Genomic DNA, 13,958 nt, shown 5'->3' with positions numbered 1-13,958 from the left:
TCTGAAACTTGATTTCACTTATAGTTTTAACAAAGAGTTTCTGATTCTCTGCTCAAACAGCTGGGAAAAAGTAGTCTGCTTATGTAAGATGATAAACAGCACAGGACTGAAGTGTTTATTAAATAAGAGAAAAGAGATAGATATTCTGTTACTTCATCCTGTCTTCATACTTTCCTGCACGTTAGTGCATACTTTTCAAATGTTTACAGTTCCCTAACTGATGGCTTTTTCTTTTAAAGAAAAAATGTAATCCTTTTAACACAAATGGCATTGATTCTTTAATTACATATTTTTGGTTCTTTTTACTGGGTGAACTAATCTAAAAATGCCTTCAGAGAAAAAGAAGCTTAAAAGAGGCAACTAATTTAAGGGACTAATTTTCAGATTTTACAAGTTAAATGAGCTTTTACCCACTTAAAAAGTAAAGACCAGATGATTTTCACAAGGTCTTTCTTAAAAGCTAAAATAAAAAGAAGCCAAAGTGAAATAGATATTTTTTTGTGTTATGGAGTTCAGTGCTTACACATTTTCCAAATAAGATGGAAAGAGATGAAGGCATAAGGATGAAATAATAGTCAATACTTTTAAAAGTAAATGTACGTGGTGGGAGTGGGAGAAAAATTTAGTAGATTTTTCTGATAAAAAATAAATTAAAAGTCAAACACACAAGAACTCCCTTAATGTGGTTGACTTTCAGGACACTTAAGAGAACGGTGTCTGATTCCACATGGAGCCTGCACTGAGTAACTTGGATCTTCTCACCATAAGCTCTTTACTGTCCTTTAGTACTCTCTCTGCTCAGTGATGAGTGAGAGCTGTGAGGCCCTTTAAGAGGTGTTTCTTGGCTTACAAAATAGTGTTCCCTCTTATACGTCCCTTGTGACTTAGCATTAAGAAGGCTTTTCTGTTGTCTACTGTATGACTTATCAACAACCCCATAATGAATTGTGGTATCAGGAGCAAAAGCTGTGCCTTTTCTGGGGAGAAGCTCAGCAAGTTTTCATTTTCAGATGAAGACTCTCACCACAGGCAGGGCAGTCTTGGCATTGTAGTCATTCTGATAAAAACGAGTGTACTAAGAAGTGTGTGATCTTCTTTTATGCACAATTTAACTTTCTCCAAAACTTACATGCTCACAAAGGTAGCTGGAGATGTTAATTTAGGGATCGGCCAGTCCTGTGCTTGTCACAATTGCCTGAATGCATCCATCAAAAATCAAAAGAAGTGACAAAATGTGGTACAACATGATGGAAATTGTGCCCAAATGGCATTTGTGTCAGGAAGTTAACCTACATTCCTTTGTCCTCCTGCACAGCTCAGATGTCAGGTGTTTGTATCAGCCTGTTGTCAGTGCAGGTATTTCAAGGTGACTTGAGGACTTTGTCCACATGACTGAGAGATGAAGATTTGATCCTGAATGTAATTCTGTGGTCATGGAGAATCTGATAGGAGGACAGGCTCTGTCTGTAGTGCAACACAGGCGTATTGCTGCGAAGGTGAAAATACCTCCTAGCCCTGCTCCAGCTGGGCTCCTGGCACTGCAATTGCAGATGCACACACATCAGACATGACCAGGCAGTGCCTCTTAATGAAAGGTTATAAATGAGCAACATTTCAGCACATGGTATCAGATCAAACCTTGACATGCTGTAGCCAACCATTTTCGAAGCCTGAAGAGTGCACAGTAGACAAAATAAAACTGTGGAAAGGAAAGATTGACACAAGCTGTGAGAAACAAAAAAAAACTGCTGGTGAGAGTGGAGAAAATACTCATCCACAGTCTGTAAATTACTGCAGTTTCAAGGAAGAGCAAAGTGAACAAAAATGGGAGGTGAAACACCGTGTACATGTGTTGGATCTTAACAGGAATCAAGGAAGTAGTGTGTGATGAAAAGGGGAGAAGGGAAATCATGTTTGCAGATTGTATTTTAGGAATAAACAGAGTCTCTGATCTATTCATGACTCTGTGAAAGTACAGCAGCAACAGTATTAGTAACAAAAGGTTGATTCACATGCAAAGATGCTCACCATTGACCCTGAGGCAGTGAACAAGGGTGCAGAATGCCCCCACATTTCTAAGGGAGCTTGCAGTGGTGAATGTAGAAAGAAGAGGGAAAATCCAACAGAGGCAAAAAAAGAAAGCCAGGTCTTGAAGTGCAGAACACTTCATCCTGTAGAGAAGTAAATGGAAATTTGGGGAAAAAGTAGAAGTGGAATATAAATATGAAGGTGAATTTGTAGAAATTTTGCTATCTTTCTTGCCACACAGCACAGGAGTACCAGGAATACTCCTTTCTAGTCAGCTTTGAAAACCTCAGGTAGATTTCTGATCTGCTTAAATAATGTAATTGATGACATTTTAGAAATCAGTTTAAGTTAAAAGCTGGGAAAATTATTTCAGTATCTCATGGAGTGAAATCTGCCAGTAAGTTAGATTTCGTCTTACTGCTTACTTTAAAAACTACCAATACTCTTAAACTGAATGGTGAAAAGAGAAAATGCTATATGAGCAAAGAGAAAAGCTGGCCAGCATTAGCTTTACTTGCTCAAATGCAGTTTTATAAAATCCCTTATACTGAAGGCACTCAACAGTTAAAATGTCTCCAAATAATTCTAACTTAAGTATATTAAAAAATGCATCCAATCTTTACATTTAGCTTTCACTTGATTTTTTTTTTTGATGTTATGCTAAAGAAGCCTGCTGAAAAGTGTTACACAATACAAGGTTTCAAATGAATATATTTTGGTATTAAATATTTTATTTTTCCCTTCTAGCCTCTTGTTGTGCCTCACAGAATTCATTCAACAAGTAGAAATGGGAGAGAAGAAAAGACACGCTCTGAAATAAACTGTAAGCATGTGTAATGTGACAATATGATGTATTTAATCATTGATATTATTTCAGCTGGTAGTTTGGGTATCTGACATACATAGAAACATTTTGAGTGATAGATAGGAAAATAAAAGCTTAGACTGTTTCATTTAAGGATATAAGATGTGTAAAATATTTTTATACAGCCTTTGTCAGGACTTCAGCAGAATTCATTATTGTTTCATCTTAATTGAACAAGACATGGCCTGAGCTCTTCTGAGAGCTGATTGACATAGTTTTATATGTTACTCCAGGAAAGATATTCAGACCAATGCCAGATTCAGCTGGGTAACAGAATGGCAAAGGGGTTTATTCTTTCTTCCTTAATTTAGTATCTTGGATTTGCTTTTGAATTGAAACAAACACAGAGGTCAGGAAGGGTGGAGGTTGATCCTTGGCCATTAAAAGCAGACTCCATCCCCCAAGTTGTAGTAATTATTTTGCTTGAATTAAATACTTAGAGCTTTAGCTGTCTTAAGGTAAAATCAAGAGTAGGAGTGTTCAAGAAGTCCTGCCAAAGAGTTGTCCTGGAAGATGTGGTTAATTCACACCAAACTTTATTCACCACTCCTTAGTGCTAGTGAGTCTCTCAGAAGAACAGATCCAACAGTGAATTCACATCATGGATAGTTTTTTCTATAAAATACAGCTGTATTGCACCTGTGAAGAGGACAGTTCACTGCCCTATTTGCTCAGTGGTTTTCCTGTTCCTTCTAATGAGAAGGTGAGGCAAATGGCGATTGAGCTGCCTTTGTGATAAAAGAGTACTTTCTGTGCCCATTAGTTTTTCTAGCAGTCACAAGTTTGGTATGTCCATGTGTCGCAAGGTTCTGTCAGTGGGGATATGATACACTCATTAAACTGAATTTTTCTGTTTTGTTAGCCTTTGGAGCCAAGTCTTTTCTAACTGGAGTCTAACTTCTTGTTTTCCTTTTTTCCTCTTCAGTTGGCCAAGTAAAGTTTGATCCACCGTTGAGGAAAGAGACAGAGCCACATCATGAATTTGTGAGTAACGAGCAGCATGGGCTATGCACTACACATTAATCCCTACAAATATCTGTGGGGGAGGAGAAATCCAAGATATTTAGCATGTTTCCTTGGTACTACTGAACTTGTTAGTGATTTTACTGACATGTTGTAACGTAGTGGGTTTTTTGTGCCATTACATTCACTATAGGTAACAAACCTCCTTATTTGTGGTTTCTGCCAGGTGTGCTGTATGTGCTAAGCAACAGCTCTTTGTGTTGGAGCTTTCCTCTATCCTTTATCCCTCGCTGCCCAGTATACCATTCCCTTTATTTGCAGAGTTATTTTTTAATTGTAGAATTCCTGTGTGTACTCATCTGTTTCTCCCCCTTATTCTTGTACTGACAATAATAAAATTGATAGCTTGGGGAAGAGGTATGATGCATTTTAAAAGCCTTTCCGCTGAATAATCTTTCCGTGGCCCTGCATCACAGCTAAGCCATGCTGAATCTGGCACCTATTTTCTGTCAAGGTGTATTGCCAATGGTTTCTTCCTGTGGACCCATCGGTACAAGGGGTATGAGAACTCAAGCTGTGAGGGAAGAGGTGTCTGTGCTGTCTCATAATTGCAGTAGCTTCCTCTCTTCTATGGAGACTGTTGCTTTCCACATTTGTGCACTTGGGCAGTTTCTTCACGTTCCTGGATAAAAAGACACTCCTTTGCTTCCTCACTGCAGACTTATGTGTTTTCTCTGTTTTTCTAAGGCAGGTGTTAGGAAGAAAAAGTTGGCTTAGTAAATATGTGGGAGGGACACTGACTTTGCTTGGAATTGGTTTTTGGAAGGGTGTGTACTTAGGAATGTACTTCTGTAGTCTACAAACCACATGTGAGTCGGATTTCTGACACAGACTTCCTTGTGGTGCTCTGTGGTTGTACTGAAATAATCCTTCCAAGTGCGTTGCCCTTTGGTAGTGGGTCAGCAGACTATGGGTGCAAGAGGTTGTATTTAATCTTGCTTGTCCTCAGAACTGGCTGGACCCAGAGCCTCAGTTTCGGGTGCCTGTTTGAGATGGAGGAGGACAGCTTACCAAATCACACATAGGATTTAGACAAGTATTTCAGATGTGTTACTTAGACCTTGGCATAACTGCGTAATAGCATTATTTAGGAGCCCTGGTTATGTAAGTTTTTATTAAGTATGATAATGAAGGCAGTGCTTCCACTACAAACCCATCATTTAACTCAAAATTAATTTTGAACTGATTCCAAGTTATTTTGTCTTTGCTTCCCTGTTGTAAAGAAAATACAGTTGGAAGCATTGTATAGTTGAAACTGTCCTGCTTTTGTTCATTAAGAGTTTTATTTATACACACACAGAATTATAATTGTAAAAAGATGTTAGTGGAGAAGTTTAAGTTTTAAAAATACTTTTCCCATGTCTTTTTATCAGTCACTGATGATACAAACCATAGTGGATAACTCCGTGGGGCAGTGGTGCTTTTATTGCATCTTAGGAACTTGAACTGGAGAGAGATTTTCGAAGGGGTTGAAAGCACAGCTTTTGAGAGCAGTTCTTTGACTGGTGTTGTTGGAAGGGAGGAATTGAGCCTTTTCCTACTCTGTGTGTTAGCAGTCAGGACCTTTGTACTTTGGAATCTCAGTAGTTCTTGCTGCTTGGTGAAGGGACTTGAACCATCCAGACGAATTCTGCTGATAAGAAAATATCTTAGCATTGTTTGTTCTGGTCAAATGTTACATATGTGAAACCTGTCCAAGGAACTTGCCTCATCTCCCTGTCTATACAGAACACCTGTAACTGTTAGTTTGAATCTTTCTGAAGAGGAAAATTAACTGCTCCATGCTTTATGTCAGAAAGAAGCATGCACACCTGATAGAGACATGATGTTGGGTCCAGAGACCAAATTAAAAGCATATGTTTATAAATTAGCTGAGGAACCAATGGACAATTTAAATTTGCATGGCAAATTGCAAACAAGTGACCTATTCAAAGAATGGAAGCTTTAGCTAAGAGCCTCTGCAGAAACCAGTCTGTGGGAGAAGTTTATTACAATCTGCCCACTCCAGCAGAGGAAGTCTTTGAAATGTCTCTTCCTCCAGCAGTAATAGTGTGGATCTGTTTTCATTAAAACAGTTCTGATGCTTTTCCTTCTGTCTCACCAAGCGTGCTTAACCTTACACTCACTTATGTGTGTGAGTGCACAAAGCCCTGGACCCCTGCAGCATGAGAAGTTACTGTCAGTGCTGCACTGAGATGTTGAACTGGACTCTTGCTGGGACAGTTTGTCACACATTACCACAGCTCAGCTGATGAACAGTAATTCATCATTTTGGTATTTGGTGATGTGACCATTCCCTTAGCTGTGTTTTACCTCCATTGCAAGAATTGTCTTAACATGGTTTTGAGTTTCAACTAACAGTATCTCTTTTTTTTTAGCAAGAAAATTTACCTTTATGTGCATCTGGCTTTCACAATATAAATAATTTGCTTTTCTTGATCTCTATCTAATGAACAGCCTGACAGTAGCGATTTTTTGGACAGTTCAGAAGACATATACTACACTGCAAGATCTAACCTGGTATTTTTTGTCTTATGCCTTTCTTTGTCAGTGTTAGTTTTGTCCTTGTTTTCCTTTTTCAAAGTTCATGTTTTGTCCTGTTGTTGTAGTAGTGGTGTTTTCATCTGTAAAAATCATTAAATGTAACTATTAGTCTGTATGTATATTTCTGTAGTATAGAAATTCTTATTATGTGCAGCATTGACAGTATTTAACCTCTATCCATATTTACTTCAATCACTCTTATAGAAGGGGCTCAGTGTTACGCATTCATGCATTCATTGTGATTTCTTTACTGCCATACTGTGTGTAATTTGCTAATTTTTTGGAGGGTGATTGAATATAGAAGAAACATTTTCTTTGTATTTCTGTCTGGTAGGTTTTTTTAAATGATCCCATGCAGGACTATAAAGTTATGTAAGTCTGTGAATTCTCCAGATGGTAGTTGTGTTGCTGAATGAATATACATTTAATAGAAATAACAGAAAGTGGGCTCATAACTGTTTTCAATGGCATTTGGCATCATTTAAAGTCTGATAAATTTTCCAAGTTTTCTATTGTTGCACTGCTAAAAAATTTAGTTTGTTAGCATCACACTGTGGAAATTACTCTAGGAAGTGAGTTTTCTTATTTCTTTGTTCTTTGTGTAGTTAGACACAGACCGTTGAGAAAAAGGAAGAAAGATTCTTTAGTAAATTAAGAGCATTAATCTACTAACTTTCTTGGATTTGTGAGATGTTTAATATAAGTGCACTGAGAGGAAGATGAGAGACTGGGGTGCTTGAAAATGTCTTGGGTTTTATGTGATGTTTTTAGTTCTTAGGGTTTTTTTTTGTTTGTTACATCATCTGTTGGCCTGGTGTGACTTGATCTGCCAGAAACATAGTTAGTGAAAGCTTAGACTGTCTTTGCCTTTCTTGGAAAGAAATTTGTGTATTGCTTCTTTATAAGAATGTTTCACAAATTGTTTTGAGATTAGTAGCTTAGATTTCCCTACCTGGTGGCAACACCCCCATCCTGTGCAGTTCCTCTCGTTTTGAGAGTGTGGTTTTGGCTTTTCAGTTTGGTTTGCTTTTGGTTTCTTCTTTGCAGTTTAACACTTTTTAATTTTTTTTTTTTTTGTTAAAGGCTGTTTTCAGTGTTGTCACATATCTTGCTAGCCTGATATCTGTGGGTCTAAGAGCAGAATGAGAAAATGTCTTGTAAGTGGACTGTCCTTTCCCATCCTTCTTCTACCCCATGCTGTTCAATACACTCTTCAAAAATTGTGACTGTTACAAACTTACCAAGTACTGTTGTCACAATCATGAGATGTGTTTTTAAAGTCACTCAACAGCACTTTCTCTGTTTCACTGCTTTCTTCATATCCTCCTGTGCTCATTTGGAATCATAGTAGAGAATTCAGAGATGATGATAGTGCATCACCTATTTGTGAGATTCTTCATTAAGATCTAGCCCTTAGAGGGGATAAATACTAATTGGTTCATTCTTCTGTAGGATGCACTAATCAGAGATTCTCTCTCTGTCTCCTTCCCCCACTGCTGCTCTGCCAGTATTGGTTTCAGATATGTTCATTGAGAAGTGGTATGTGAGTTTTTCAAATGTTATCCAGAGGAAACAATTCTACTTTTTCACAAGCATGATGTATCACCTACTACTGTTGGGCTCTTTCCCTGCTGTTGTAATGATTTTATAACATACCTCATAATTAACAACTCCATTGCAGAGCTAAGATCATAAAAAAAATTATCATAGATTGAGGCATATTTTGGGCTACATACAGTTGATGTTGAAAGCAAATTAGGGGATTGAGTGACAGGATTTTGCACAGCTGGATTGATCATATGGCACTTTGTCCTCATTACCTTTCAAACATTTGATGCCTATGGTGTGGCTACCCTTAAAAATCATTTCTCTCTTTTTCTTCTTCCCCTCCTTCTGCCTGTGCTTTTCTGAGGCACCTACCTGGATCTGCCAGAAGAATGGAGAAATTCAGTACAGGTCTTCTTTGCAGGGAAAATTTTGTATCCAAACCCCAGTATCCCTTAATGCAAATTGCAATCAGAAAGGACGAGATAGTGATTCTCTTTGATCTTATACAAATATATTCCTTTGATTCATAGCTAAATAAATAACAGCCTGTTTTGCTCTAGATACAGACTCTTCTGTCTTCCAGGATAGATATTTTTTCTTTTTTTCTGCAAATAGGCAACAAGTTTCTCAGAAACTTTCTTGGGTATCTTCCATGCTTTGAGATTTTTTTTTGCACATGCTACTTCGTGTCATTTAGAGTTCTTCATGTTCCTATTTTGTCTTCTTAGTCTTATGTGCACATTAGACTTTGCATAAGGTAGATATTTTCACTGTCTTTATGTATAATTCAATAACAGTTGTTTGGATCCTAGCTCAAATAAGTTGCAGAGCTGAGCATTGCATTTGCAATGAGCTCAGGAAATGGTCTAAATCAAAGTCACCTTTAAAAATATGTGCTCTTTATTTTGGGACACTTTCAACCTATGCTATTGAACCTAAATCACAAAAGCTTATTGTTTTTCTGACTCAAAACAAAATGTCACATTGAACTGAATGAAAATATTTTCATTTAGCTTATCCTGGTCTGAATTTGCCACACTGAAATTCTGTGGTAAAACATTTTTCTTCCCATTTGTAGTGAGCTGAAAAATAATTCTGGTTCATACATGGAGAACTGTTCTGCACACCTTGTTGAGTGAGAAATACCATCAGAGAATTCCCCAAAAAAGGATGAAGTGGGGAGGAACCCCTGGTGATCTCTAGCTTACTTCTGTTTAAATTAGGGGCCTGGAGTATTTTAACCTGAAGGATATAACAGACAGTGAAAAGTGTGGAATTCTACTGTTAAAGCGACAGAGGAGTTTGATAAAGCTTGGCTTTGGTATCTCAGGTTCCCAGCTATAATTGTTTTCAGTTGTTACAAATGTAACATTCATTTAGGACTTCTTTAGCAAAGAATTCAGTTAGAGGTTTGCAGCTCCCATGCTGTCTGCACTGCTGTCCTTGCCAGGTGCATTTATACATTTGGTCCTATTTAAATACTTTTGTCATGGTTGGTTTTTGTTTCCTTTTGCCTCATAAATATGCTCTGAGTTTAATAATTTGTGATCATTTTTGGTCGCAGTTATTTTTAGGAATGTAATGTTTCCACATAGCTATTCTGTGATTTTTAATTAGTTGTGGTAGAAAAGATAAAATATTGGTAGGAAATGATTGAAGTAGAGAGATTGACATAGATAACAGAGAACCTTATCCAGGAGTATTTTTCTTGATTTTCAGTAATTTTTCTCCTTACTACACATACATACATATGCTTCTTCTTTGCTGCAAGCCATGAAGACTCCTATCCTACTTTAGCTAACATAGCTCTAAAAACATATTGCAGCTATCAGTATTGGATTTTAGAGAGTCTTCATACCTTTTCCAGCTTTAGCTAGTGAAATGGAGCATGGTCCTTAGAAGAAAATAAGTGGAAATGGGGAGAAAAGTACCAGTGGTTTTTACTCTGTTTTCCTCCCCTGTATGTTTTCTGTATTTTCTGCTTGGAAAAAGTAATTAAGAAAATGAGATGCTCAGTTTTACTGCTAGTAGGCAAGGGGGTGTTCATAGACAAAATGCATGGAGAACTGAAATGCAAAGGAAGAAGGGAACAGTGGTTGTGTAGCAGTAATGCACAGTAAAACCTCACTCAGCCACCAGGGAAGAATTCTATTTAGCCTGTTCAAAAAAAAAAAAAAACATTCAACTTGATTTTTCTGATGCATTAGGCTATCCAGAGAAATTCAAGAATGCACTTTTTATTGAAATAAAGGTATTAAAATATAGAATATGCCTTAGGTAGTGCTAGGCTCTTTTAAAAATTAACTTCCTCTTTGATGAAGCAATGAGATAGGAATTGCTTTGTCATTTTACTGAGATAGAGATGTGTATGTGCCTTCTTACTTGATATGTTAGTAGTCCAAAGGTGATTTGTATTCTTTCAAATTCAGAGTTACATCCCCAGCATTTTGTACATTTCAAGTCTTAATTTTGTCACTTCAAATGGTCTTGTTAGATTTCAAGAACAGCAAATGTAGGAAGTAACTGTGAAGTGCAGGTTTGCTGTATACATTGTTTTGTTTTTGAAGGCCTGAATACCAAAAAATAGATTTCCAGGACAGCCCAGCCCTATAGAACAAATTAGGATGAGAAGACTGTTCAAGATACAGTAGCAGTTAACTTACAATTAAATTCTGCAGACATTAAATAGCAGGTTTTTGAACTTATGCCACAAAAGGTATTGTAGATTTGATCAATTCCTTGGGAATTTTTTTTGTGGCATGGCCTTACCATCAAATATTTTGAGAAAATCTCTATACTGTTTTTAATACTGTTTAGTCATTGATTACTTTGCAGATGTGATTTATCTAAGGGTATGATGTGGCTTTCTACATGGCAGCTTCCTTTAATGTTACCTAAGCTGTTGAGAGGAACTGATGATTGTTCCCTGTATTACCTTTTTCCAATGCAATCCCTATCAGCAAAGAGCACTTCGGTCTTGCACACGGATGAGTTGTTTCAGAAATGAGTTGTTGGTAACCTGGGGTTGCATCTTTGATTCAGTACCAAGATCATAGACCTCTTCTCATTGCTACTGGCTGTAGATCTCAAGACCTGTTAGAATATATCTGTCTAGTCACTCAGATTTATTCTGTGTCAATTTTGTCTGATCTGAAATCGGAGAATTTGAGTTAACTAACCAGCATTGTATGTATGTTAAATGAAAATAGTAATGTAGATTGATGACATTGATGGGTAACTTTGCATAAATTAGTAATTAATGCTGATGTGTTCTTCCCAGTAGAAATCCATAACTTACAAGATTTGATACCTTTATGTGTGGCTTTAAAAAAAACATATTTTTGTTGGGTTTTCTGGTGCAGTATAACAGCTCACTGGAGGCTTTGCTGGATACATGCAGGTTTTATGAATGTTTCTGTATCAAATATGTTGCTAGAATAGGTTTAGTTAATATAAAATTATCAGTTCTCTGTGTGTTTGAAATAGAAGGTAGAAGGAAAATGTATTTCACGTTTAAAACCTCTCTAGCTCTCAGTATTTAAAATATCAAGAGATCAAAAGGAGAAATTTCCCTGGGAATGGAGTACTTGACCCTACCTTTGGAGTGAAAACCAGCAATATTTAAAGGGATTAGGAAGAGTATACATGTCCAATTAAAATCACAGTCAATGATTATATGTTACACAACAGTAAACAGAGCCAAAAGATAGATTTTGCCCTTTAAAACATTTAGACGTAAATAATTCTGGCAGATGTCGTCTTTGATAAGGAAAATTCTAGCAACTCTTAAAAGGTCTGGTGGCAGAGGAGGGCTCCTTTTGTTTTAGATTTATTTATTTTCTCTTAATACTTTCCTCATCATTGCTGTACAGTGTATCTGTCTGTATCCATGCATTGCACTGTGTTTAAACTCAGATGGACAGACATTTTGGGTCTGCCCAGTGTTTTGCAACATTGAGGGCTTGTCTCTTCAAGGTGAAAATCTCAGATTTCTGTAACCCCTCAGTAACCCCACTGTTTCAGGGTTACTTTTCTCAACAGTTTCCCAGTCTTTGTTCTCTTATAGAGACTCACACAACCTGTTTAACCGACTTGCTTGTGACTCTGGTGACACCTTATGTTTCCAGTCTTGTGATTTTTTGCTCTAGTGCCTGAATCCTCAAAATATCTGTGCTTGCAGGTGGAAGTTTCTGAGATTGAATAGAAGTAATAGAAGTATTTGGAGCAAAGAAAGTTGAATCTGTTTCTTGCTGGTGGATTGTAGAACATCCACTGGTGGTGAGGAGTCAGATGGATAGAAGTAGATGGAGTTTGGGGGGATCACTTAGTTCTCAAATAAAGATGTATAGTAAAGTTGATACAGAGATTGAAAAGTCAGTCTCTCCATGGTTCAGGAAATGTCAGCACCAGGCTTGCATTTGTATTTTTTATTCAGCCCTCTGATCTATACATTCTTTTACATCAAGTAATTATCAGTTACATAGTGTTTTTTCCACAATATTTCACTTGTTTTGGGAAAATACGTAAAGTCACTGAAGCAACCAAATGCTTCTGACAGCTGTGGTAGACCACACCCATGTGCAAACTACTACTTAGCTTTACAGGGCAGACTAAAGGGTGCAGTAAACAACCTGAAACTCCTTGGCAAGCAAAAAACAATATTTACAGCCTTGTATTAATGTGATTGCCCTTCAGCCTGGAACTGAGGGCTGCAGTGGTTTCTACTTCATCGGCTTGGAACACTGGCAAATCTGGTGTGAGACTTTTCCTCTGATTTTTAAAAATACCCTTTTGAAAGATCAGCCCCATCTAATCCAGATTTCCTCTTAAATTCCTCTTAAAGCTTGGATATCTGGGCCTCTTGCTGAAGGGTGACATACTTTTTGATATGGGTTGCATCTGAAAGGGGCCTCTTCAACAGAAGGTGTTTGGGAGACCTTTAAAATGTTTCCTGAGAAGGAAGAGTGTAGTTCCGTTTATCACTAGCTTGTTTCTCCTGGTGAATACACTCACTATTTTGGGAGCAGATTTATGCTCATATTTCTCCTGTTGTGATCCACCTGAAGAAAAAAATAGACTGCAGTTATAGCAGTGTTCTCCCAGCAGATGCAGATGTGATTGTGCTTCAGTGGGGTCCCTGTATTCCATTAATGCATTAAATATTTATACCATTATGGTTTTTATTTTAAAATAGTGTTGAAGGCCTATTGGCACATCTTTTTCTGTGTAGCCTGCACTCCATTATTGCTGGAGCGTTTGACTTTGTTAATTCTGTTTTGGCTTTTTTTTCCAAAGAAAAGGTCTTCCTATCATATACACATACCAGTATAACCAGAGTGATAAAAACGCTTACTGTCCTCTCTGCTTATTTTTTAAATGTTTCCATGTGCTAGAGGATTTCAGGCTCCCTCCCAGAACTACTCCCCTTCTGAAATGACTACTGAATGTACCAGTGAAGGGTAGCTGGGTTCTCTATGGAATCTGGTAGATTGCAAAGTCCTGATTTTTTTTTCCTCTTGCTGTTGTATTATTTTTGTTGTTGCTTTGTTTTATTTTATGCAGCTGACTTTGAGCAAAGGATCTCTTGTGTGCGAGAAAGGGGTAAAGGTCAGAGTTAACAGGAATTAGAGGTGGAGCAAACTGGCAGAGAGAGATTTTTGGGCGCAGTAGGCCTGAAAGTGGTGTTAGGGGGCAGGAAGGCCAGAGAATTCAGCTTATTTGGTATCTCAGGTGTTGCAGAGGGGATAAGAGCAGCATGGCACAGGGTGTGTGTTGGATGCTCATGTGTTCATCTTAAAAGATTCATTCTCTTATGTTTTAGGATCTACAGCTAGAATATGGTCATGGTCCTCAGTGTGGCTACTTTTTGGGTGCAAATAAGTGAGTAAACAACTTCATCCTCTGTCTTTAATTCATTCAAGACTATTTTAATATAAAGACTCGTTAGCTG

General features: G+C 37.5%; 1 protein-coding gene across 5 annotated transcripts in view; it reads left to right on the top strand.

Annotated features, from left to right (window-relative positions):
* Positions 1-13,958, top strand: part of MAP4K3 (mitogen-activated protein kinase kinase kinase kinase 3) — a 64,819-nt gene that overhangs the window by 24,819 nt on the left and 26,042 nt on the right. For 3 of the 5 annotated variants that reach the window (XM_038130952.1, XM_038130951.1, XM_038130950.1), the window contains exons 13-16: positions 2,776-2,851; positions 3,819-3,877; positions 6,374-6,436; positions 13,830-13,888. In XM_038130952.1, the coding sequence (XP_037986880.1) occupies positions 2,776-2,851; positions 3,819-3,877; positions 6,374-6,436; positions 13,830-13,888 (257 nt within the window). The remainder of the gene's footprint in view (positions 1-2,775; positions 2,852-3,818; positions 3,878-6,373; positions 6,437-13,829; positions 13,889-13,958) is intronic. The other 2 variants (XM_038130955.1, XM_038130953.1) reach the window with 1 other exon arrangement.

The sequence above is a fragment of the Motacilla alba genome, chromosome 3, assembly GCF_015832195.1.
Source record: "Motacilla alba alba isolate MOTALB_02 chromosome 3, Motacilla_alba_V1.0_pri, whole genome shotgun sequence".
Taxonomy (NCBI): Eukaryota; Metazoa; Chordata; class Aves; order Passeriformes; family Motacillidae; genus Motacilla; species Motacilla alba.
Note: the sequence above shows the minus strand (reverse complement) of the source record. Positions and strands in the feature narration are given on the sequence as shown.